The sequence below is a fragment of the Geotrypetes seraphini genome, chromosome 8 (assembly GCF_902459505.1).
Source record: "Geotrypetes seraphini chromosome 8, aGeoSer1.1, whole genome shotgun sequence".
NCBI classification, from domain to species: Eukaryota; Metazoa; Chordata; class Amphibia; order Gymnophiona; family Dermophiidae; genus Geotrypetes; species Geotrypetes seraphini.
Window position 1 is genome coordinate 77801634 of NC_047091.1, and position 27583 is coordinate 77829216.

Below are 27583 nucleotides of genomic sequence, written 5' to 3' on the forward strand. Positions count from 1 at the left end.
TGCGGTACTACAGCTCTCAGCAAACACGTTTATTATATGTACTCAGATAAGATTATACAAGTCACAGCACAGCTAAGCATAGCAAAATCTCCAAATGTCTCTACACTGCATGCGAGATAAGAAGATAAGGGCATGGCAAGGCAATAAGTGATTCTCACGTGACCGTGAGCAGGTAACTCGCTGGAAGGGCTGTATGTTATTGTGAGGGATAGGCTGGGCCAAGTCTGCATAGAATTGTGGTTTCTGCTGTTCTCAGAGAAATCAGAACCAGGGGTCCACAGATGCAAAGGGACAAAACCTGATTACCTGGAAGTGTATGAGCTCTTAGTATGTTTGTGTTTATTAGGTAGATTCAGTGAAGTGATTCTGCACAGAGTCTCCATAGACAAACACTGTCTCAACTCATCTTTACAGTATAACATTTTACAGCAAATGCAAGCCAAATATCCCCAAATTCCCTCAGTTTCTCCATCCTGAAATGGTCAGAGCAGCACTTTCCAAACCTGTCCTATTCATCTGACAGCCGGCAGATTTTCAGCACTTCCACAATAAATGTGGTTGAGATAAACTGTGATATTCTGGGGTTGCTGTATTTATTGATTTGCTTGTACTCGTTGATATCCTGAGAAGCAGACTGGCTGTTGAGATCTCTAGGATAGGTGTGGAAAGCCATGTTGTAATAGAAGCCAACTGGCATTTTGATTTCTCGCTACTCCCTCCTCCCCTCTTCTTGTGCCATCTTTCCTCTCTGTGAAACATCACCGAGTGTCCAGCCTCTGGAGAGGAAGGGGGAGCCTCGCAGCACCACAGGCATTTCTGGAGTCCATCATCTGTGCTTGAGGTGGGAGCTGAAGAAGTGCAGAGAGGTGCTGCATACAACACGCACACATACACACACACACACACCGATAGAGCTCTTAGCTGCTAATCTTCAATCTTCTCATAGCTTGGATGGTGGCACGATGGGAAGATCTGCAGATAAGAGGAAAGTAGGAAGTTAGCCAGCAGAACTTGGAGATTGAGCTGCAGCATTCGTACAGGGCTCCTACAACCACATTCTTTTTTTTATTGCAATTTTCAAGATAAATTCTTACACAGAATACAAGAATAGAATATATAGAAGTAAATTTCCAAACAACAAAATCATATAATTTCAATTTCCATCTAGCCCACGTTTAGGGAGATTATCGTTATACATCTTAGAAAACTTTTAAAGAAAAAAAAAATCAGACATTGTTGAAAAATACCTGAAACAGATAAGAAAAAACCTTAAAATCCTTCAATTTCCTTTCTAACTCCAAACAGTCATTTCACTATTTTTTTTTTTGAAGATTCATGTACTAACAAAAATTGTTCAAGCTGCAAGGGGTAGCCACATTCTGATATCCAAGTACATGTTTGTCTATAGGTTCAACAAAGTTCATATCAGAGATTTTACAACTATGACAGTTTGTGCCTGCATGTCTACAATTCACAGCAAAAAAATGGCTGCTCCTTTGTGAAGTCTATTAGTTAACTAGTTAACTAATTAAAGAGCACATGAACATAACACTGGGGAGATAATGGTAGAGGAAATGATACAGTGGTTCTAGGTATCTGACAGCAGTGAGTGGGAGTTATGAGTTGAATGCAGTTTCAAAAAAGTGCGTTTTTAGCTTGGCTTTGAATACTGCTAGGGATGGAGCACGACGTATTGATTCAGGCAACCTGTTCCAGGCATACGGCACTGCAAGAAAGAAGGGACGGAGTCTGGAGTTGGCAGTAGAAAAGAAGGGCACTGATAAGAGGGGCTTGCCCGACGAGCGGTACTTCCTTCTGGTACATTATCGAGAAAGCTTGAATCACATCTCTCTTTTCCCCCTCTTTCTTCCAAAAGTACGTCTTTAACTCCCGTGGTCTCGTTAGAAGCAATTCTACACACAAGCTAGGCACCACTCTACGTGGGCTGTCAGCCTATCTTGTAACGGCAATTCTGTGAGTCATTTTTATTACAGAATGCTAGTATAAGTCAGCAGTAATGCACCGGGGAAGGACCTAGTGGAGGAACCACGCAAGAGGAGGAGACCGTGACTCACCGGGACCCCGAGGGAGAGACACCGCACTACACCGAGGACACGGACCTGAGACAGAAGAGGTTGCTGAGGAGAGGGAAGTCTGCTATTGTGGTGGGAGACTCGATCTTGAGAGAGGTGGATAGTCACGTAGCTGGAGGAAGGGAGGACCGGCTAGTGACTTGTCTCCCGGGGGCCAAGACACGAGACATCACTGATAGGATCGAGAGGATCCTGGACGGAGCAGAGACAGAGGAGACTGCGGTGATAATCCACGTCGGAACGAATGATGTGAGCCGGAGGAACTTCAGCATGGCCACACTGACTGACCAGTTCAGGGTCTTGGGACGAAAGCTGAAGCGGAGTACCCGGAGGATAGCATTCTCAGAGATCCTGCCTGTACCGAGAGCAGATGCAAAGAGGCAGGCAGACCTCCAGGCTGTGAATGCATGGTTGAGGAGATGGTGCCAGGAGGAGGGCTTCCACTTTGTGAGGAACTGGACGTCCTTCTGGGGAAAGAGTAAGCTCTACCGGCGGGACGGCCTGCACCTGAGCACAGCGGGAACTAGACTACTGGCAGCCAATGTGAGGAAGGAGATCGAGAGGGCTTTAAACTGAGGAGAGGGGGAAAGCCGACAGCCGATCTGATGTTGACGCTTCGGACAACAGTATCCAGAACAGATGCTGAACGGGCTGACTGCAAGGAGGAAGTAGAGAGACCGGTGGATCTTACGATCAGACAGCGAGGGAAACACCAGGTAAGGGGAGCTTGCTGGGAGGAGACTAAGGGGCATGGAGACACAAGGGGACTGGGTGGCACGAGGGCAAAAGCTGAGGGCAATATAGAGGTGCCACAAGGCGAGGGGGATCAAACAGAGGCTCAAGGGATGATAGCCCAGGAGGGGGCCGGTAGGGCTAGAAAACCCAGAGGAAAAGCGGGGAAGTGGGGTGGCGGGGATGTGGAGAAGCTGAAAGCTAAGAGGGTAAAGGCTGAGGGCAAAGCAGAAGCATAGGGAACGGAAAAAATGCCCGAAACCCAAGAGCAAGTGGCCCAGATAAATGCAAAGGTGGAAGAAAAAAGACGGAACCTGAGGTGCTTATACGCAAATGCAAGAAGCCTCATGGCCAAGATGGGTGAACTAGAAGTCGTGGCCAAGGGGGAGGACCTGGATATAATTGGAATTGTAGAAACCTGGTGGACAGAGGAAAATCAATGGGATGTGGTGCTGCCGGGGTACAAGCTTTACAGGAGGGACAGGACCCACAAGAAGGGAGGAGGCATAGCACTATATATAAAGGACTCTATCCACTCGGTCGGGATGGATATGGCAACAAAGGCAGAGGGGCTGGAATCACTATGGATCAAATTACCCGGTAACAAGGGTGCGGGCATAAAACTGGGGCTGTACTATCGACCACCTGGTGCGCCAGAAGGAGTCGGACACGACTTGGAAGCAGAATTGAGACAGGAATGCAGGACTGGAAGTGTAACAGTGATGGGGGACTTCAACTACCCGGGAATAGACTGGAGTACGGGTCACTCCAACTGTACTAGGGAGACAGGATTTGTAGAAACTGTGAAGGACTGCTTCATGGAGCAACTAGTCAAAGAACCGACGCAAGGGGGTACTACTCTTGACCTCATCCTAAACGGATTAGGGGGGCCTGCTAGAGGGATAGAAGTGGGAGGACCACTAGGCAATAGTGATCACAACACGATCAGATTCACATTAGAAAGAGAGACACCCATAGTAAGGAGGACCGCAACAACTGCGCTGAATTTCAAGAAAGGGAACTATGTTGCTATGAGGGAAATGGTGGGGAGGAAGCTCAGAAACATCTTTAGGATGGAGACTGTGGGAAGCGCCTGGACCCTATTCAGGGACACCCTGCAGGAAGCACAGAGAATGTATGTCCCCAGTTTCAGGAAAGGCTGCAAGAATAAGCGATCAAAGGACCCGGTTTGGATGTCAACAGAAGTAAAGAGGGCGATAAAGGACAAAAAGGTATCCTTCCGGAGATGGAAAAAGGACCCAACGGAGGAAAATCACCAGACGCACAGGAAATGCCAAAAGGAATGCCACCAGGAGGTTAGAAAAGCAAAGGGGGAATACGAAGAGGGGCTGGCCAGAGAGGCGAAAAACTTCAATGCATTCTTCAGTTACGTTAAGGGAAAGCGACCAGCGAGAGAGGAGGTGGGGCCGTTGGACGATGGGGATAGGAAGGGAGTGATTAAGGAGGATAAAGAGGTAGCTGAGAGGTTGAACACGTTCTTCTCGTCGGTTTTCACGAGCGAAGACACATCGAATATACCGGACTCAGAGGAGCTCATGAGTGGGGAACAGGCTGAAAAATTGGATCACATAGAGGTAAGTAAAGAGGATGTCCTCAAACAGATAGACAGGCTAAAATGCGGCAAATCACCGGGCCCGGACGGGATCCACCCAAGGGTTCTGAAGGAACTAAGACAAGAAATAGCGGGCACAATCCAGCATGTTTGCAACCTATCCTTGAAAACTGGTGAGGTACCAGAGGACTGGAAATCGGCGAATGCCACACCTATCTTCAAGAAGGGATCGAGGGGTGACCCCGGGAACTACAGGCCGGTGAGCCTGACTTCAATTATAGGGAAGATGGTGGAAGCTATGATCAAGGACGGCATTTGCGAGCACATCGAGAGGAATGGCCTACTGAGAACAAGCCAGCATGGATTCTGTAAGGGAAGGTCGTGCCTAACGAACCTTCTGTACTTCTTTGAGGGAATAAGCAGTCGGGTGGACAATGGGGAACCCATAGACATCATTTACCTCGATTTTCAAAAGGCTTTCGACAAGGTGCCACATGAAAGGCTGCTTAAGAAGCTGTGGAACCACGGGGTGGGAGGGGATGTGCACAGATGGATCAAGCACTGGTTGTCGGGCAGACTGCAGAGGGTCGGAGTAAAGGGTCAATATTCTGACTGGCGGGGAGTCACAAGCGGTGTACCACAGGGGTCGGTGCTGGGGCCATTACTCTTTAACATATTTATCAATGACCTGGAAAAGGAGGCAAAGTGCGAGGTTATAAAATTTGCAGACGATACCAAACTGTGCGGCAGAGTTAGGACCAGGGAGGAGTGTGAGGACCTACAAAGAGACCTGGACAAGCTAGAAGACTGGGCAAACAAATGGCAAATGCGCTTTAACGTGGACAAATGCAAGGTCATGCATATAGGGAAAAAGAACCCGTTGTTCAACTACAAATTGGGGGGGGTACTGTTGGGAGACAGCAGACTTGAGAGAGACTTGGGTGTGCTGGTGGATGCATCACTGAAGCCATCTGCACAGTGCGCAGCAGCCTCGAAAAAAGCCAACAGGATGCTTGGCATCATAAAGAAGGGCATAACAACCAGAACACGGGAAGTCATCATGCCATTGTATCGAGCGATGGTGCGTCCACATCTGGAATACTGCGTTCAGTATTGGTCGCCGCACCTCAAGAAGGACATGGCGGTACTTGAGAGAGTCCAAAGGAGAGCAACGAAAATGGTAAAAGGGCTGGAACACTGCCCATACGCCGAGAGGTTGGATAGGCTGGGGCTCTTCTCTCTGGAAAAGAGGAGGCTCAGGGGAGATATGATAGAGACCTTCAAGATCATGAGGGGCATAGAGAGGGTGGATAGGGACAGATTCTTCAGACTGAAGGGGACAACAGGTACGAGGGGGCATTCGGAGAAACTGAAGGGAGATAGGTTCAAAACAAACGCAAGGAAGTTTTTTTTCACCCAAAGGGTCGTGGACACTTGGAATGCGCTACCAGAGGAAGTGATCAGGCAGAGTACGGTACAGGGATTCAAACAGGGATTGGATGGATTCCTGAAGGATAAAGGGATCATGGGATACTGAGGGAGGAGCTGGGATGTAACACAAGTATAGAAAGCTAATCAGGTAATGAGTATAGAAACCAAACCAGGACGTGCATGTGCAAGACTGGAGGGTTAGGACTTCGATAGGAAGACAGGACTTAAATGAGAAACCAAGGTGGCAAGGGAGCCCCTTCTGGTGATACAGACAGGTCGTGACCTGTTTGGGCCGCCGCGGGAGCGGACTGCTGGGCAGGATGGACCTGTGGTCTGACTCGGCAGAGGCACTGCTTATGTTCTTATGTTATGTTCACCCACTTACGCCATTATCAATAGCAGACAAACACGCGTAGCTAAATGCAGTAACTACACCCATAATTTACAGTATTTTCTAAGTTATGTGCATAAGTAGGAAGCACTCCCAGGGCCTGTCCATGCTACACCCCCTTTCTTTTATGCACTAAGGCAGTGATTCTTAACCTGTTCGGGCTCCTTTAAGAATCTGATGAAAGCTATGGATTTCCTTCCCCAGAAATATCCACATAAACACAGCTTTGCATGCAATGAATTTACTTTATTTATTAAAATTTGATTGTCTCATACATATATGACATACACAAACCCCCTCTTCTACGAAACTGCGTTAGCGGTTTTTAGTGCAGAGAGCCGCGCTGAATGGACCGCGCTACTCCTGACGCTCATAGGAACTCAATGAGCGTCGGGAGCAGCATGGGCCATTCAGCGCGGCTCTCTGCGCTAAAAAACACTAGTGCGGTTTCGTAGAAGAGGGGGAAAGTGTTATTAAACTTTAAACAATCTAAAAAAACCACTCCTTTTTTATGCATAAAGTAATGGCCACTCATTATAATTATGAAATACAATCCTCTTGTGCAAATTAAAACAGATCTACTACTACTACATCTATTCTCTCGTTATCTGCGAGAAAAATCAATATTGATGAAAAATCAAGTTTTGTTGAACTCAGTGGCTTAGCTGATTATAGGGGTTTCAAGGCCAGCACACATAACTCCTGTACTTAAGAGACTTCACTGGCTGCCAATGGAACAACGTATCCATTTTAAGGTTTTGTCTTTGGTGCATCAGTCTGTGTACTATTGTGTGCCGAATTGGTTTCAGGATCTTTGGGAGGTCTATAGATTGGATGGTAGTATGCGATTGATCTCTCAATCGGCTATGAATATAAGGTATGTGGCCATACAATTAAAAATATTTTCATGTACGGGTGTTTCTCTACAGAATAAATTACAGGGTCAGTTAAGACTATGGGCTCCTTTTACAAAGGTGCGCTAGCGTTTTTAGCGCCTGCGCTAGCTGAAAAATTACCGCCTGCTACAAAGGAGGCAGGAGCGGCTAGCGCATGTGGCATTTTAGCGCGCGCTTAGCGTGTGCTAAAACTGCTATCACGGTTTTGTAAAACGAGCCCTATGTTTAGATCGTCTTAGCCAGTGGTGTTCAACCTTTTGGTTTCCCAGGGCCGCAAAAAAAATGTTTCTGGAGCCGCACAAACGCGCAAACGCTACAGCAAGACAGAGGAGGGAGCCGACAAGACGGTAAATACCCGGGGGCAGTAGAGAAAAACACTGCATTGCCCTCGACTGGGGCCGCACAAAATACTTCACGGGGCCACATGCGGCCCTCGGGCCACAGGTTGGACACCCCTGGTCTTAGCTTTAAGAGATTGCTTAAAACTAAGCTTTTTGTCATTGCATACCTGTGAATTGCTCCCTAAGATTCTGTTCCTCATCTAACTGGAATGATAGTGAAGGATGATACCAAGGAGTTTTTTGGTTCCACTTCTTGAGTTGCATTGGATTATTGTATAATGTTATGTATGTATGTGTTATTTTTATGTATGTTATTTTGGAAACCGCTGAGACTCCAGGCAGTATATAAATTTTTAAAATATATATTACCAGGCTGTATAGTGAACATAAGAACATAAGAGTTGCCTTCGCTGAGGCAGACCATAGGTCCATCTTGCCCAGCGGTCCGCACCCGCGGCGGCCCATCAGGCCTATTGCCTGAAACAGTGGTCCCTGTCTAATTTTATAACTTACCTCTACCTCTATTCTTATCTGTACCCTTCTATCCCTTTGTCCTCCAAGTACCTATCCAAAGCTTCTTTGAAGCTCTGTAGCGTGTTCCTACTTACTACATCCTCCGGCAGCGCATTCCATGTATCCACCACCCTCTGTGTGAAGAAGAACTTCCTGGCGTTTGATAAATGTTAAATTTTATCTGACCCTCATTGACCCCTTGAAACCCATTCATGGACTCCCTAGGGGTCCAAGGACCCCAGGTTAAGAACCCTTGTACTAAGGGTGTGCTAACGGATTTAGTGCGCGTAATATTCCTATGAGCTTCTCTATATTTAGCATGCACTAAATCTGTTATTATACCTTAGTAAAAGGATCCCTAAGACAGTTGCACTCAAAGTTATAGAATACTGCTAAACATGCACCTAGAACTTCAGCACTGAACAATTATAGTTACGCATGTACAGTAAGTGCTAGTGTTCTATACATACACCCACAATTAGTGCCTCATTAGGGGCTCCTTTTATGAAGCTGCGTTAGCGGCTTTATCGCACACACCTTTTTAGCGCACGCTAACCCCCATGCTAGCCGAAAAACTACCGCCTGCTCAAGAGGAGGCAGTAGTGGCTAGCGCGGCCGGCATATTAGCACACGCTATTACGCGCATTAAACCGCTAATGCGGCTTTGTAAAAGGAGCCCTAGGTGATCTGTTATAGAATGAGGAGGATTGTGTATGTCTGTTAGTATAGGCTATGCAATATTTTAGTGACCTTCTTTTGAATGCTTACAAATTCTAAAAGATTCAATAAATTAAACAGAAAATAAAAAAGAACCATTAAAATAATAGAAAAGACTTAGCCAGCCAAACTACAAGAATGTACTCACTTGTCTTTCATACTGATCTAGTTTTACTAGGATCTGCACACTGGTATTCATATTCTAAAGGCCTGCTTAAAAAAATTAGATTTTAATCAAGCCTTGACTTTCTTCTAGTTAAGCTCTCCACAGATTTCATGGGGCAGACCATTCCAAAGGGCCAGGGTCAGACCAAAAAATGCCCTCTCTCTAGTGGTGGTCCAATGAGCTTTTTCGAGATGTGGTATGGACAGCCTATAGCCCTGTAAGGACCTCAGACATCTCGTTGATGTAAATAGAATTATCCATTTATTTAAGTAGGCAGGGTGGTGTTCCAAGAGGTCCTTATGCAGTGGCGTGCAGTCAGGGCATTCAGGGGATTCTCTCCACCCCCTAAAGGCCCTGAGGGCACTGCTCTCAATTTTATTGGTTGAGCAGGCAACAGGCAGTTGCTGCTCAGCCAATCCAATTCAGATCAGTACTGTCAGGGCCTTCAGGGGGTTGAGGGTGACATCATCCATGAAGCTCAGTACAAACAGTCAGAAGGTGTACTGTAAGTCTTTTGAAGACTGCCCATTCCACACATGCACCAGTGCCTTCCTGCCTCACATTGACTCGCTAAGACTAGGGGAGGTGGAAGGGTTGTGAGAATATCTGCCTGTTATCCTCTGATAACACCTACTATAGGTGAGTAACTATGCCCGGTACAACTATATCTCAATCATGTTCTCCTTGTACCACATCTCCATGACCTCTATTAAATCCAAGCTAGCCTCTTTCATTACCACTTCTAGATACAGGACTTTATTTCCCATACTGTAGACATTAATATACTGTATATTGTTTTTCAGATGTTGGCCCCTTTTCCCATTTCTGTTTAATGTTTGATTTACCTGAAGGCTTTTACTTTTACCTACTGTGGAATTTGTTCACTGTTCCCTATCAATTCTAATTTAAGCCTCCCATAGTAGAATAACCAGTCTTTGATTGATGGATGCAATCTCTGCTCAGCAGCCCTTGGAAAACCACCTTGTGGTCCAGGAAACTGGTGACAAATGTCTGCAGGATCCCAAACAGTATATCCATTCCATTATCTCTTTGTTGTTTTTTTTCTTTATTAACTCAATATTTATTGAATTTTAACAGTCATCATACATCATGCAATGCGTCATTGATCAATACTTTACATGAATAGTCAAGAACATACATCAATATATGCCAATCTTATTTATATATAGAACTCTTCCTCCAAATCCCCTTCCTACTTATAGCCCCATTCCCTAACCCCTTCTGTTTTGAAGAATATTCACTAGGTATCTTTCCTTTTTGAACCGATATGCCTACAAGCTATCTGGTTCACAGTTTTTCCTTCAGTGGACCAGATATAACCATTAAGGGCCAGATTCTCTAAAGCACATGTGTCAAACTCAAGGCCCATGGGCTGAATCCGGCCCACCTGGTTGTTTTATGCGGCCCGCAGTCCAATGCCCCAGTGTTATCTTGTGGCCAGTTCCCACCTCCTCCTCACAGCCGCAGCGGATCCTCGTGTGTCCCACGCCTCATCCAGAAGCATTTCCTCTGATGTTGCGACATCAGAGAGAAGGGTTTCAGGTTCAGGCGCAGGATGCGCGAGGAGCCACTGCATGTGGCTTCGTGCACACTGTGCCTGTGAGGAGGAGGGAGCCGGCCACAAGATAACACCGGGGGGCATTGGACCGCGGACCGCATAAAATGGCCAGGTGGAAGCCGGCCAGAAGGTAAGATACCCGCCGGAGGGAGGCAAAACAATAAAGGTAGGGGGAATGAGGTTTATTTTCAATTTAATGTTTAGTGTTTGAATTTTGAGAATGTTAATCTGCTGTCTATCTTTTGCACTGCTCAGGAAGAAATATATTTGTCTCTTTTTCTCTGGGGGGTTGTACTGCATGCAGTCTTGAATCTTAGGGTTTCTTTTTTATATATTAGTACTTTTAATGTTTGGTCTCGTATTTGCATAGGGATTATCTGTGTTCTGGTAGGAATGAATGTTGAGAAGCATACAGTGTGCTTTGTATAGTTTAATTTTGTGATTAACCTTTGTGTTGTTAAATAAGATTATATTGTGTGTGTATACATGAAAAATGAATGGAAAAAATGTTATAATTAGTACTATTATGGGGGCGGGGTCTGGGGCGGAGATTGGGTAGGGTCTCGCCTGCGACTTAGCCTGTGTTTTGGATTTCGGCCCCTTAATGTGATTGAGTTTGACAACCCTGTTCTAAAGGGTACCTAACTTACCCCCTCCTTTACAAAGCCGGGTTAGTAGTTTTAGTACCGGCCGCTGCGGCAACAGTTCCGATGCTCATAGAATTCCCTATGAGCGTCCGAGCTGTCCGCCACCGCCGGTGCTAAAGACTAGCGTGGCTTTGTAAAGGAGGGAGTTAATTGGTAAAATCCCCTTAATAGCCTCAATAATTGGGGAAAAAAAAAATTAATTGGGCAATAGGTGCATACCCGAGTCTATAAAAGGTAGGTGTCTATCACGCGGTGCCTCACCCCTAAGTTGGTGCTTTTATGGGCGGAGCATGACTTTGGTGCCATTAAGCGTGATTCTCCCAAAAACGTAGGTGCCTGAAACCTTTAAAACCCTCTGGGGCCTAAGTTTTTACATAGGCGTTTCTAGGTGTGATTCTGTAAATAGTGTCTAAGCATGACTGACACGCAGCTGGTACCATTTTTCTAGGTGCCATTTACAGAATCCAGGCCTAAGATTCAAAATCCTCTGAACAGTAATAGAAACATAGAAACATGACGGCAGATAAAGGCCAAATGGCTGCGTCTTTATTCTTTTTGAATAGTAAGCCAGTGCTCTTTTGCAAGCCATTTTTGGGCAGGGTCTGTTTGTGCATGAGGCCTTGGGAAGAAAGTGAAAAAAATACTATGGATTTAATGGTGTAAAAGGGTAAAACTGCATTCGGTAGAAATTTTGGGTACGTTTACAGGGCTACTCCATTGTGAAAGAACTGAAGATATGGAAGAATATTTGAAGTCTGCCTGCTGTTCAGGCTGAAGATACTTCTACTAACAAGATAACTTTCCAAGACATATTTCAGCTGTGCTGACTCCATGAGGGTAATTTTACAAGGGGCTGTCTAGTTTTAGCTGCTAAGAACAGGTGTAACTACCAGTATTTTTGCCTCTTATGCGCATATATGTCCTCATATAAAACACCAACTAATGCAAAAATGCGCATGTAATTTCCATGATGCGTACTTTCAATACAGTCATACACAGGAACAGATTTTAGACAGAGCACAGGCAGAGTCCATGCTTATACCTGTAAATGATAAAATTCCTTAATTTATGTATATACTTGTGGAAAGACACCAAAATATAAGTTGGGCGTGCCCTAGGACATTGCTGGAAAGTTAACTTCCTAGACTCCACCAAAAATATATAAACCTCAAATCTAAATTTTTAAGATAAGAAGCACCCTCAGAGTGAGTTTGAAAGCTTTAAAGAGCGACTCAAAGAGAAGCTCTAGTGCTTAGAATAGCAAAGCCAGCAAACACTGAGCAGAGATTACCACTCACTGCCAGCCGCACACCATCATCTGGGTGCTCCTGGGTGCTTTAAAGTGCAAGTCAAGTGCAAACGATGTGCAATAAATAAATATACACTTCCCCCTCCGTATTCGCGGGGGTTAGGGGCAGAGCTAGCCCACGAATAATATTTGGGCTGGTTCTGCCCTTATCCCCCGCTTCCCTCGGTTATTTTTTGCCCTGTAAGCTCCCCCTTAAGCCTTACCTGGTGGTCTGGCGGGTTTTCAGGCAGGAGCGATCTTCTCACGCTCCTGCCCCGTGAAGATCGCTCACAGGAAATGGTTGCCTTGAACTCCCGTAGTCTCTTGAGCCATTTCCTGTGAGCGATCTGCACGGGGCAGGAGCGTGGGAAGATCGCTCCTGCCTGAAAACCTGCTAGGCCACCAGGTAAGGCTTATGGGGGGGAGGGGGGCTTACAGGGCTAAAAATAGCCCGAAAAATGAAAAAAAAATTTCTGGTCAAAAATTGTGAATAACCGAATCCATAGATACAGAATTTGCGAATATGAAGGGGGAAGTGTATATACAAGTGGAAAACAAAAAGTTCACTGTCCTTGTGGAAAGTACATTTTCATTACATCATATTATTTTTTTATGTCTTATAGCTCACAATTACCGCCAATGTTCAATGCAGTTAACAGATTACATTACATTACATTAGGGATTTCTATTCCACCATTACCTTGCGGTTCAAGGAGGATTACAAAAGAGTTATAGAAGGTGGATTACACAAGATATCTGGTCATTTTCAGGGAGAATAAATAGTAGAGTAGGATGTTTCGGGGGGGTTGGTGAGATAGTGGGGGAAAAGAAGGAGAGTAGAACAAAATTCAGGAAGTACAATTTTATAAAGTGAAGTAGGCCTTGTACTTGATTTTATAAAATAGGTGAGTTCAAATTTGTATTACTTAGGCCTGACTTTATATAACTATCATCTATAGGTTCAAATAAGTTTTACGAACTGAACTAGCATCATGTTGAGGTCCCATGGAACAGCCCACTCATGAACTTCAATACTTTTAGACACAGTGATATACGTAAGTGAAAATAATGTACCTTTAATCTGATGAGGTTTGCAGATCAGCTGATATTAGGTGGAATAGACAGTGAAACCGATGTGGTGATCAGATAAAGGGATCAAGCTTTACCTAATTTAATCTAGTTTTCAATTTATATACCGGGTCATCTCCCAACGGAGCTTGACTCGATTCACATGTAATTAAGACTAGAATACATAAGAAAGAGAGCATAAAAGAAAAAAGCTGGATTATCGTCAATTCTTTGATACTATAGTGAAGCCATTTAAATGTTGTGTGAACAGCAGAGTTTGCCTATATAAACTTCATGAAGAATTTCTTCCACTTTATATTTGTAAGATTTTCTCATGCATTGTTTTCTACAATCTATTAAGAAATTATCCATTTTCTGAGAAACGTGGGGGAGATGCAATGAGTGGTCAACATCCATTCAGTGTGTTAGTGACTGGATATTAGACTGGAGGATCTGAGATTTCAGCGTAAGAAATTCCAACAGATGAATCAGTGTCTTGATTGATATTTGATACAGATGAAGCCAGGCACAACTTCAAGGATTACTGATGCTTTATCCAGCTTTTATTTTCGGTAGTTTCCTAGATATTGGTAGACAGCGGGAATAGGTATAAAGAGTCCTGTTCATATATGCTGAAAACATCAGAAGCCAATCAATATTGACTTTGTCTTCTGAGGCAGAAGGATGGAGTTTCTGAAACTCCCCTCTTTAGGAAGGTATCTTCTTAAATCTCTTGGTCTAAGGATCATCTGTGAAGTTTGTCTACAAGGTATATTGCTGAAAGGCACATCTGTCGAGAGCTAGTTCAGTTCCAGATCTTAAGTGCCTCTAAGTGAGATCCACTTATTCCTGGTCAAACGCTTGTTTAAATATTGTTTTGTTCTGACTGGCTAATGGTCTCCCACAGTGTGCACGTTTAGCTGAGCTTCAAGATGCATTTAGATCAGGGAGAAAGATAGTGTATGTACATTACCTTTTTACAAGTTGACATGCTGCCCCCCCCCTACACACACACACTTAGCCACTTGCAGAAAAGAGCAGATGCAAAGTGTTTAGAAACATAGAAAACAAGATGGCAGATAAAGGCCAAATGGCCCATCCATAGCATCCACTATCTCCTCCACTAAGAGATCCCACGTGCCTGTCACACGCTTTCTCTCACCACCTCACCCTGGAGACTATACCACGCCTCTACCACCCTGTCTATAAAAAAGTATTTCCTTAGGTTACTCCTGAGCCTATCACCTCTTAATTTCTTCCTATGCCCTCATTCCGGAGCTTCCTTTCAAATGAACGAGACTCAACTCATGCGTATTTATGCCACATAGGTATTTAATTGCCTCTATCCCCTTTCCTGCCTTTTCTCTACAGCAGTGGTCTCAAACTCAAACCCTTTGCGGGGCCACATTTTGGATTTGTAGGTACTTGGAGGGCCGCAGAAAAAAATAGTTAATGTCTTTATTAAAGAAATGACAATTTTGCATGAGGTTAAACTCTTTATAGTTTATAAAACTTTCCTTTAACAGTTTTACCTTATGACCATTGTCATTTCTTTAATAAGACATTAACTATTTTTTTCTGCGGCCCTCCATTTCAATCTCCAAGTCCAAATTCGTGGCCACCGAGACACAGAAATATACTTTTTTATCTCGATGCTCCAGATGTCTTTAAGACTATTTTTTAAGTCTTCATTTTCAATAGCTTGCTCAGGGTCTTCCATTTTGGTGGGAAATTCTTTGTATGTACTATCAGTTTGAGAAAATGTTAGTAGAGCAATAGGGTGAATCCCGAAAGTTCAAAGAGATTTGGGATTCATTAGAGCAGTGTTCTTCAACCACTGGTCCGCAGAAATTTCCTGCCGGTCCACAGAGCCAGCACGTGCATCGGGCCCAAGACAGTGTTCTTCAGCCGCTGGTTCAATGCGGCGTTGTCTTCAGGCCCGCTCCCTCTTCCTCAGTGCTGCAGTGCACAAAGCCGTGGGCAGAGGCTCATACTCGCGTCCTGTGCCTGAACCGGAAGCCTTCTCTCCGACGTTGCAACATCGGAGGGAAGGCTTCCAGATGAGGCGTGGGATGCGTGAGGAGCCGCTGCCCATGGCTTTGTGCACTGCAGCACTGAGGAAGAGGGAGCTGGCCCGAAGATAACACTGGGGGTGGCATAAAACAGTCAGGCGGGAGCAGGCCAGAAGGCAAGGCACAGCATGGAGGGAAGGAGACAACAACAGTAGAGGGAATGATTTTATTTTTGAATTTAGTGATTGATTTACATCTGCTGTCTGTATTTTGCACTGTTCAGGAAGAAATGCATGTGTTTCTTTTCTTCTGGGGTTGTACTGCATGCAGAGTCTTGCATCTTAGGGTTTGTTTGTATATATTAGTACTTTTAAGGCTCCTTTTACTAAGGTGTGCTAGCATTTTTAGCGCACGCACAAAATTACCGCACGCTACACTGTGCGGTACGCTTCTAGAATAACACCAGCTCAATGCTGGCGTTAAGGTATAGCCCGCGCTGTAATTTAGTGCACGCTATTCCGCACCTTAGTATAAGGAGCCCTAGTTTTTGGTCCCGTATTTTCATGGGGTTATCTGTGTTCTGGTAGGAATGAATATTGAGAAGCATACAGTGTGCTTTGTGTAGTTTAATTTTGTGGTTAACCATTATTGTTGTTAATATGATTAACAGAAAGATGCGAGTGGTGCCTGTCCTGAAAGGAGACAGATTCAGCGAATTTGACATGCAGGAGGAGAGAGTGAACATCTTAGATGAGTTGATGACCGGAGACACTGGATTTGGGGCTTCAGGTTTGCTGACAAGGATCGGATGACATCTGGAGAAGTTTCGCAGCCAAAGCAGTGAAGTCATTTCAAGCTGGACTTCAGTCTTGACTGTTTGTTTTTTATTTTTTCACTTTCTTTTTTAGTTTATGATATTTTATTTTTAAATCTCATTCATGGTTTTGCCACTTGGTTTTTGTTTCCTACTTTATTATTTAAATTTCATTTAAATTTCCCAAGAATTCTATAGTTTCAGCGGTTCTCCCTCCTACTTCTATTTCCTATCTCCCCTCTTTTTTCAACCTTTCAAAGTCCTTTAGACCACAGTTCTTCAACCGCCGGTCCGCGGACCGGTGCCGGTCCGCAGAAAATTCCTGCCGGTCCGCGCAGGGCCGGCGAGATGGACGCTGTTAAATTTCCTGCCCTGGTGGTGTTCGGGGAAATCTTCTGTTCCGCCCAGCCTCGGGCGATCAAGACAGGCTGCTGACGTCGGGCATTCCCTCTGAGTCTCGCCTATGCGGAAACAGGAAGTTGAAAAAAATAGGCGGGACTCAGAGAGGGAAGGTCCCGACGTCCGAAGCCTGTCTTGATCGCTGCCTCTGCCGAGTCGCCGAAGAGGGCCGCGGGGAAGCGGCAAGTAGAAGGGAGATGCGCGGTGGTCAGCGTGCGCGGTGGGGGCAGCGTGTAGATTGGGGCCATCAGCAGCGTCTGTGCTGAGAGTCTGCCCACGTGCAGGATGCGGCGAATAGGGGCCTCCGGCTCGTCTTGGGCGGCAGGGCCTGCGGTGCAAAGTTTTTGCCGGCTTGGGGGGGGGGGGGGGGGTCGCGAATGTGCAGGGAGCCTTCAACAGTGGCTGCCTCCTCTCCTAGCAGCTCTATACTTACCAGGGCAGTGATTCACTTTGGCAACTTTACCTTCCTCAGAGGCAGCAACGACTTAAGGCTGCCTAAGGAAATCACTGCTGCAGGCAAGTACTGAGAGCTGCTGGATAGAGAAGAAGCCACTGTTGGAAGCTGGGAAGCTGCTGGATAAAGGGAGAGCTGCCACTGCACCTGGAGGTAGAAAGAGAGATGCTGCTGGGAGGGGAAGAGGGAAAGGGATGGTTAGAGAGTTACTGTTGTATAGGGGGGAGGAGGGAAGGGAGAAGGAAAAAAGGAAGGAAACAGCTGGCAGGGAAATTAGAGGAGGGAAAGGGGAGAGACAGGAATGAGAAAGTAGAGAGAGATTGATGCTGGAAATGGGGTCAGCAGAGAAATGAGAGAGGGATAAATATGCTAGATCTGGTGTAGGAGAGATAAAAATGAAGAAAGCAGTGAAGCTGGAATGAATGATGTAAAAAGGAGAGAGGAGGCACAGGTTGGATGGAAAGGAGAGAGGGGCATAGAAAGAAGTCAGATACATATGGAAGGAGGAGAGGCCAGACAGTGGATGGAACGGGCAGACGCTGGAAGGAAGAGTGGAAAGAAGATGAAAGCAGAGACCACAAAAGGTAGAAAAAAATCATTTTATTTCTATTTTGTCATTACAATATATCAGATTTGAAATATATATCCTGCTACTGCTAGAGACATAACTGGGGACTGCAAAGCCTAACACTATTCCTATCATGTGTGAGTGCAGTATTCTGTTAGCATGATATTTCTGTGTAGCATTCTGTAATAATTTGGCTTGTTCAGTTTTCTTGATAGTAGAGGGGATATATGTGAAGGGGAGGGGAGACAGGGGTTTTGTTGGTCCTTGCTCTGAATATTTATATTTATAAAATGACAATTGTACAGAATATTGTTTCTTTTTATACTTTAATAAAATACGTTCAATATAAAATCACAACTGAGGCTTGTGCAGATGGGATCAGATGGTTTGTGGGGACCGAGCTTGCGGAGACGGGCGAAAATGTGTTTTTTTATTTCGGTCTTAGTAGTTTGCCGGTCCACAAAATAATTCTTTTATTTCTGCCGGTCCACGGGTGTAAAAAGGTTGAAGAACACTGCTTTAGACCATTGTAGTCTTATTAGAATGTTTATTTTCTTATTTTTTCTCATCAATCTCTATTTTAATTTTTTCATTACTCTACTAATTGTCATTTTTCTAGGTACTTTAGTTAGATTGTGAGCCTTCAGGACAGTAAGGGAATATCTAAGTACCTATTTTACTTATATTTTACTTATAATTTTAATGCACCCTATTGTCTGTTTTTTTCTGTAAACCGCTTAGAATCCTAACGGAGTTTAGCGGTATATAAGAAATAAATTACATTACATTACATTGTGTGTGTGTGCATATATAATAATAATAATAACAGTTTATATGCCGCAGTACCGTTAAGTTCTATGCGGTTTACAAAAGCTTATTGAAGTACAAGTTGAGAGAACTTAAGGGAAGGGAGAACAAGAGGGGGAAAGGGCAAGAGAACCGTTATAGAGGGGAAAGAGAAGAACGGGTCAACTGTCTAGGTACTTCAGGAACAGGTGAGTTTTGAGGCGTTTCCTGAACACCTCGTAAGTGGTGGGTGAGAGGAGTTGTTCTAGGTCTTTACCCCATAAAGCTGCTTGATGTGAGAGAAGGTGTCCATAGTGTTTTTTTAGTTTGCAACCTCTAACCGGGGGGGGGGGGGGGTGGGGGGGGAACGAATGGAAAAAATGGTGTTACAATTAGTACTATTATGGGAGCGGAGATTGGGTGGAGATGGGTGGGGTCTGGCCCACGACTTAGCCCAGTGTTCTTCAACTGCCGGTCTGCAGCCTGGTGCCGGTCCACAAAATAATCATTTTATTTCCGCCGGCCCATAGGTATCAAAAGGTTGAAGAACACTGCATTATAGTCTGATGCCAAACACCTTTAAAGTTCAAATTTTATTGTCTCTGCTGGAACTTACCAGATTAGAGAATATTTAAACACTCTTCATACACATCCTGAACGAACAAGAGGGAGGGAAGGGTTGGAAGGGAGGGTTGTTTCATGTTTTCATGCATAGTATGTAAGTGCTTTTTGAGGATATTTCTGTTATGTAAATTGTTGCACTTTGTATAAGCTGGGTTTTTTTGTTGTTTTTTTTACAAAATCAATAAACAGTTATAAATGAGAATTGCTGGCTCAGGGTCATACAGAGGGTCTCTTGTTTGATTCTTCATTTGGATCTTCCATACCCTGTATCAGTAGGGGATGGGGTTAAGGGGGAAACTGTGAAGGCAGCATTCATAGCCTGGCTGGTGGTAGGAGGGGATGAGAGAAGATTATGGTTATCAATATGGGTGACATTTAGTGGTTGATTTTAAGTCTATTACACAGGATTTTCCACTTCAAGACTATTACTACACATTATTCACTGAAATTCTGAGAGGCATAGAGAGGGTGGATAGGGACAGGTTCTTCAGACTGAGAGGGACAACAGGTACGAGGGGGCACTCGGAGAAACTGAAGGGGGATAGGTTCAAGACAAATGCAAGGAAGTTTTTCTTCACCCAAAGGGTCGTGGACACATGGAATGCGCTCCCGGAGGAAGTGATCAGGCAGAATACAGTACAGGGATTCAAACAGGGATTGGACGGATTCCTGAGGGACAAAGGGATCGTAGGGTACTGAGAGGGGTGCGGGGACAAAGGGTCAGGAATTTGATGGGAAGATAGGACTTCGATGAGAAACCAAGGGGTGATTCAGACAGGTTGACCTGTTGGGCCGCCGTGGGAGCGGACTGCTGGGCGGGATGGACCTGTGGTCTGACCCAGCAGAGGCACTGCTTATGTTCTTATGTTCTTACTATGGGGAGTCAATATTTAAAACAATTTAAATGGCCAGAAGAGGCTCCTGACCATTTAAATTGCTTGTCTGGGGCTAACCAGGTATATTCAGTGGCAATTAACCAGATAGTTTCACTGAATATGCCTGGTTAGCGCCTAAACTGAAACCAGCTATTTTTGGGGTAGTCCATGTTGGAATCGGCACTTCTACAGTTAAATGCTGATATTCAGCTCTTAACCGAATAGGGTAACTGCATAAATAGGGTTGCAAAAACATAGTCCTATCTTCTACTCCTGGTGAAATTCTGCGCAAAAAAAATTTCAAAATTTTGCGCAAAAAGAAATCCAAATTCTGTACACAAAATTTGCAAATTATGCAAGTTTGTTTGACACCATTTAAACAATGTTTTTGCTAATTATTATCTTGAATTTCAGCACAATTCAAGATTCTCATTAAATTAAACTAGAGAAAACAAAGATCTTTCAAGTTTTTCTCGCTTAGTGACGTTCTTCTAGAAGCACGCCTTTGTAAAAGCCCAACTTACGGCCTCTTTTACAAAGCCGCACGCCAACAGCCCCGAAGCCCTTCAAATCTCTATGGGCTTCAGGACCGTTAGCACAGCGCAGCTGCTAGCGCGGCTTTGTACAAGAGGCCGTTAGTGAAGTATGGTTGATTTTCATAGTACTTCACTTTGCCTTTATGTTGTTGAAAACCATTTCTAGAAGCTGACATATTTCAATAACTTCAGAATAAAACACTTTTTTAAAATCTTTTGTTTGAGCAGTTTTACTTAGGTCCCAGAATCCCTTTTCTGCTTTTCTTTGTTTTTGTAACTGTCTTTCCAGGATCACCTGTCCATTTTACATTTTGTTCCTGTCTTTTCCAGCATCTGTCCCCCCTTAGCTTCTCCCCGGTGTCCCTCTCCATTCCCCTGCATCCATCATCCCTTTGTCAGAATCATCTCTTTTCAAGCAATGTCGCTGTGTCTAGCAGTCCTTCTATGCCCCTGTTTCAGTGTTCTCTCCCCATCAAGCATTCTTCTCCATGTCTGTCTGTCTCTGTGCCCAGCAATGCTTCAGTGTCCCTGTCTCTATGCTCAGTTCCCATCTAGGATTTTTTGTCTATGTTACTGTGCTTCTCAGTGTGCAGGATCTTCTATCCCTGAACTAGCCTCTTTCCCTTCTATTCCCTCAAGTCTGCATATCTCACTCATCCCTCTCACTTTCACTCACCTCTATCCCCTCCCAAGCCAGAATCTCTTTTTTTCTCCCAACACCCCCAATCAGTATCTCATGCTATCTCCCCCTATCCCCTGAGCCAGCATCTCTCACCCTGCTCCCCTCCCTGAGCCAGCATCTCTCTCCCAATTCATTCCTAGCCAGCACTGTGTCTTCTCCCTGTCCTTCCTAAGCCAGCATCTCTCTCGCCCCACCCAGGCAGCATCTTTTTCACCCCTGTTCCCCTCAGCCAACATCGTTCACTCTCTTACCCAGTCAGCACTTTCTCCCCTGTCCCCAATCCAGCATTCGGGGTACCTCAGTGACGATTCTAATTGACAAACTACCACCAGCTTTGCAGGCTTCCCTCTGCTTCTGCCCTGCCTGAAAAAGAGGAAGTGACATCATCGAGGACGGGAATGCGGTAGGGAGAAGTCTGCAGAGGCTACCTGAAGATGTCGCAGCAGCGATTCGGGCCACAGAAAGGCAGTGCTGATGTGATTCTGGGCCACAAAGAGGGACTGCTGATACGATTCTGGGCCACAACAGACCTTCTGCGCAGAACACAGGTATTCTGCATGCCTGGGGAATTCTGCACAAATTCCGCATTGCGCAGTTGTGCAGAATTCTGTCAGGAGTATGTCTTTATGCAGTTTACCTTACGCAGTTAAGCACTGAATATTGCACTTAACTGCATAAATTTTAACTAGCACCGTGCGCCCGGATACTCAGTGCCTGTGGTGCCTGCTGATAACAGATATCAGTTGTTGACAATGAAATTACTAAAGGCCCCTCTAAAACATACAGCTCAATTGTTCTAGGCACGTGGGATCTCTCAGAGAGAGAAAGAGATAATGGTTATTGCGGACGGGCAGACTAGATGGGCCATTTGGCCTTTATCTGCCATCGTGTTTCTATGTACTATTTTTTTCTTCACAAGTCAAACTAGGAATTAGCCTTCCAGAAAACAAAACAAAAGAAAACAATTGTCAGCTTCGTTGCATGCGTTAACAGGCATTAACTTCTGGTACTTGGAAGGGACAGCATGTCTACCTCAGTGACCCCAAAGGAACAATGAAAGGAAAACAAAGGAAAAATGAAAGAGGGAAGCCAGTAGATTCTGCTTCCATTGATGCCCAGAAAAGCTGGATGCACCTGCTGAGCCAATATGCGTAACTGGCCACAACTCCTTCTGCAGAGGACTGGTACTACTAAATTTAGGGAAAAGAATGGAAATTTGATATACTTGAGCTTTTTCTCCAGTTGTAATGGGCTTGGGAGGCCATTTTAGAATTATCAGCATTCTTCTACATATCACAATAAAGTACATACACGAACAGAATCACATACATTACAACAAATCGAACATGAATAAAACATAATAATGATAATGTAAAGCCTCCTAAAATTACAAAGAGGTTACCAGCGCCTCGTATAAAAAAACTATAAATCAAGGGCTCCTTTTACGAAGGTGTGCTAGCGTTTTTAGCGCGCGCGCTATAGCGGCCGCTAGCTGAAAAACTACCGCCTGCTCAAGAGGCGGTAGCGGCTAGCGGGCGCGGCATTTTAGCACCCGCTATTCTGCGCGCTAAGGCCCTAACGCACCTTCGTAAAAGGAGCCCCAAGTCCCATATTTCATCTTACAGAAGTGGTTCAACATTTTCTTAAAACTACTCAAACTTGTTTGCTGTCGTAAATGTCTCGGAAGCTTATTCCACTCCCGAGGAAAATATGCTAGCTCTAGACACAGCTAGCCGCAGCTGTTTCACTGTCAGAATTTGTAGGTCATTGTGAGTCACCGAGCACAACATGCGCTATGGTTCATATGGCAGAATGCTATCCATCAAATGTTTCGGTGCCTTATTGTGTATACAAAGATGCACCATGACCAGTAATTTTTAAAGGATTCGATGTTCTAATTTTAACCAATGCAAAGATATATAGCATGATCATTCTTTCTTAATCGAAACAGAGTTCGAACAATCGCATTCTGGGCTACCTGCAGCGCACTCAGCCGTTCAGCAGAGCTTTTTGTAAAATACTCGGGGAAATGCAATCGTCCAGACCTGGTGCACCATTTCCCACACAGAACCCCTATGCAAATTGGGGCGCTTGTAGCCAATAAGTTTTGTCTAAATTTAGTTTGAAGTTCACAATTCCATGTTTGAATCAGAGAGGTTATGCTGTCTCTGTAGTGTGACGAAGGCCTGCTAGAAATGTGCAGTAATCTCTTGGCTGGGTTGAGGGCAAGATAACACAGTTTCAATTAAATCAGGATGCCAATGAGAGGGCCTTACATAATTGTAGATATAAGCAAGTGTAACTAGGCAACTTAAATTCATTTTCAAGTCCTGGAAAGACTTGATATCACTGCCCTACCACAGCTGACCAACAGACCAGAGGCCCTGATAATACTAGCGCCCTGCCTCAGGAGGATAAGTGACAGGATTTTTAAAGAGCAATGAAATCAGGGAAAAAGTATTTGAAGATTTTAATACATATGCATTTGAGATGCATATACTTATGTTGTGAACAATAACAGAGTTTTCCCAACAGACAGATACAGTGGAACCTTGGTTTATGAGCATAATTTGTTCCAGAAGCATGCTCGTAAACCAATTTACTCGTATATCAAAGCGAGTTTCCCTATAGGAAGTAAGGGAAACTCGCTTGATTCATTCCCCCCCCCCACCGAGGAAACCGGTGCTGCTCCACCTTACCCCCACCCCCGAGGCCACACACCCCTGCGATCTGGCATCCCCCCCACGATCTGGCATCCCCCCGCTCGCGTGGCCCCCTCTCCCCCACCCGCCACGATCTGGCATCCCCCACTCAAACACAATCTCTTACCCTGATCTGGCACCGGCACCAGCACCAATGCACAGGACATGCCGGTGCCCAAAGATCCTCCCTCTTGCTTGGGCTGGGCCTTGAGCATCTGCGCATGTTTAAGGCCTTCTAGTTCTCGCTCTCTCTGAGAACTAGAAGGCATTGAGCATGCGCAGATGCTTAAGGCCCAGCCCATGCAAGAGGGAGGATCTTCAGGCACCGGCACCGGCATGTCTTGTGTGTTGGTGCTGGTGCCAGTGCCAGATCAGGGTAAGAGATTATGTTTGGGTGGGTGGGTGAGTGGGGGATGCCGGATTGCAGGGGGGAGCGGGGGGCTCGCAAATCGAGTCAACGCTCGGTTTGTGAGGCATGATTTGCGGGAATGTTTTGCTCGTCTTGCAAAACACTCACAAACCAGATGCTGGGGGAGAGTTTGGATCTGCAGTTCTGTAGCAAGGACATAGGAGTCTGTACTGTAGGTGAATACTGTCCTGTATGAAAAATCAAGAATAGCAATGATGTCCGTGGCAGGAGTAAAACAATGGAATCTCCTTCCAGGCATCCTGAGGACCTGTTCAGATCGATTACAGTTTAAGCAAATGTTATGCTATGTGGAAGGGAGATGTTTAAAGAGGAATCTGAACTATGAATTATGCTTTTGATTCATTAATGATTTTTAGTGGGTTAAATGTGTGTACTGAAAGTACTGTTATATGTTGTCCTCTGAATCATTGTGAATGATGTATGCTGTAAACCGCTTAGTTATAGGCGGTTAAGAAATTTTAGAAATAAATAAATGATCTCTCTAGTCACGAGCTACTTGCAGAAGGATGCCAATCACATCTTTCAGCTCCTCCTCCTCACCAGTGGATAGGGCTACCATAGTTGTGAAGCCAAAAAAGAGAACACATGCCCCCACCCCTGACCCTCCTCTCCCCTAGGCGGTTGCCTGCTGTGTGCAGTCAGGGTCGCAGCAAGCTATAATTGACTCTGTGGGACTTGCCCTCCATGGCGCCCCCATCCTTTCTTGTGCTGCGCCCATGATGTATCAGACTTTCAGTTGTGAGTCTATAAAATACTGAGTGGAGTAGACAAACCCTTGAGTTGATAACCATGTGAAAACAACATTAAACAGTCCTCCAGCTGTAACAGATCCGAAGCATCAAGGGCAATTGCAAACACTAACCAAACGCCACAATAGCAGGCTCTGTGGGCTTTATTTCAAAGCATAGCCAGGGAAGGGCTACCATTTGGCTCCAGAAAAAGGAGGATGGATTGAGACATCCGGGTTTTACTTCCATTGAAAGCAACTGAAAGTCTGATACATCATGGGCGCAGCACAAGAAAGGATGGGGGCGCCATGGAGGGCAAGTCCCACAGAGTCAATTATGGCTTGCTGCGACCCTGATTGCACACAGCAGGCAACCGCCTAGGGGAGAGGAGGGTCAGGGGTGGGGTCATGTGTTCTCTTTTTTGGCTTCACAACTATGGTAGCCCTATCCATAGTTGTCTCCATAGGTGTCTCAATCCATCCTCCTTTTCCTGGAGCCATATGGTAACCCTAACAGGAAACTAGCTCTCTTTCCTGACCATAGTCAGGTTCAGTATCTCTCCCTCCCAACCTTTTAAAAACATTCAGCAAATGGTCATATATAACAAACAGCCCCAGAGATCTCAGCAACACATGAAGAACACAAGTTACAGATTGTCAACCCCCCCCTAAAAAAAAACAACCCTCTACTGCTGTAGCATCGGGTCTGGAATTACGAGTCCAGTCGGCAGTGGCGTACTTAGCATAATTGACACCCAGGGCCAATCATTTTTTTAACACCCTCTTCTCTAAATGAAAATTTTTTTTTTAGCAATAATCCACGAGTCACACCTAGGAAAAGGCAGCATTTAACCACTGCAGTGAGCACCCATTGTAAAATTAAACCAGCCAGATTAGTACAGATTGATCCTTTACAGTCAATTCCAACAGAAAGGCATGTCATTTTTTCGCACACACAGAACACAGACACTTATTCTATACTGGGTAAGAGTGTAACTGCAAACTAAAAATAGAATATGTAGACAACAATGAAATTGCCCCCTTAGAAACCAGATTCTGCATAGAATGCAGAACCACAGCTGCTGCTTGTGATCCTGGGCAAATCACTTAATCTCCGCCCCCTGCCCATTGCCCCAGGTACATTACCATGTTTCCCCCGAAAATAAGACAGGATCTTATATTAATTTTAGCTCCATAAAATGCATTAGGGCATGTCATTTTTTTTTTTCATCTACAACAATCATCTCTTCCTCTCCTCCACCCCAATTCTTCCTCTTTCCTTTCTCCCCCCCCCATGTGCAGCATCTTTTTTCCTCTCTCACCCATCCCCTTGAGTAGCATCTTTCTACCCCTCCTTCCCATCCTCCTGTGCAGCAAAACCCCACCAACCCTCCCACCGTGAGACTGACATACCTCCGAGGCATCCATAAACAGTGGCGGTGGTAGCGCTCTGAACAGGCCACTTTGTGGCCTTCCCCGCCAGGGCCTTCCCTCTGCTGCATCACTGATGATATCATCAGTGACATGGTAGAGGAAAGGCCCTGGTGTAGAAGGCAGCAAAGTGGCCCGTTCAAAGCGCTGCTACCGCTGTTGCTTTAGGAGGCCTCAGAGTGGAGGTATGTCAGGTCGCACCGGGGGGGGGGGGGGGGGTGTCGCTGAATAAACGAGTCTGATTTTTTCGGTATGTATTTATCTTCCTATCCTACTGCTGATGGTGGGCAGCAGCCCAGAAATACTGGAAGCCTGGATTTTTTTTTTTTAAATTTAAACTAGGGATGAAGTCGGGAAGTGTCAGGGACATTCAGGGATTGCTATGGGATCGATCTTTAACTAGGGCTTATTTTTGGGGTAGGTCTTATTTTCGGGGAAACACGGTAAATAGATTGTGAGCCTACTGGGACAGACAGGGAAAAATGCTTGCCTACCTGTATAAATTCATGTAAACCATTCTGAACTCCCTTGGGAGAACGGAATAAAAAATGAAATAAATTAATAGATAAACAGTAATGCATGTCCCCTAGTACTGTGCAAAATATAAAGACAGCAGATGCAAATTTGAAAAGACTGAAATACCAATCACCAGACAGAAATAAAACAAAAATGGAAACTAAGATACCATGTTATAGGCAAAATCCATTTTTCGATTAGCTTTCAGAGGCATGAATGGTGTCTGGGTTCTCCTTTGCCTTATCCGAACTACCACAACCAGGCAAAGGAGAACCCAGACGCCGTTCACGTACTCCCCAATCAGAGGCGTCAAAAGCAAAAAAATGTACAATGGCCAACTGGCCACACAGGCAGTGAAACTAGACCACCAACTCTCCAGACTACATAACTTTCAGGAAAGAAATCCATCAAGACAAACTAACACCGCAGGAAGCATTTCAATCCCCCGAAGTAACCTGCTCTACTCTGTAACACTTCTGGAAATGTCCAGATAACTTCTTATGTAATCCGCCTTGAACCGCAAGGTAATGGCGGAATAAAAGTCACTAATGTAATGTAATATAAAATCTCCTTTCTCAGGTCAGTACCATAT

General features: G+C 44.9%; 1 protein-coding gene across 2 annotated transcripts in view; it reads right to left on the bottom strand.

The window, feature by feature from the left end:
• MACROD1 (mono-ADP ribosylhydrolase 1) overlaps window positions 1–27583 on the bottom strand; it is an 835512-nt gene continuing 807929 nt past the window's right edge. For both annotated transcript variants that reach the window (XM_033956597.1, XM_033956599.1), the window contains one exon: window positions 1–972. In XM_033956597.1, the coding sequence (XP_033812488.1) occupies window positions 941–972 (32 nt within the window). In that variant the 3' untranslated portion in view covers window positions 1–940. The remainder of the gene's footprint in view (window positions 973–27583) is intronic.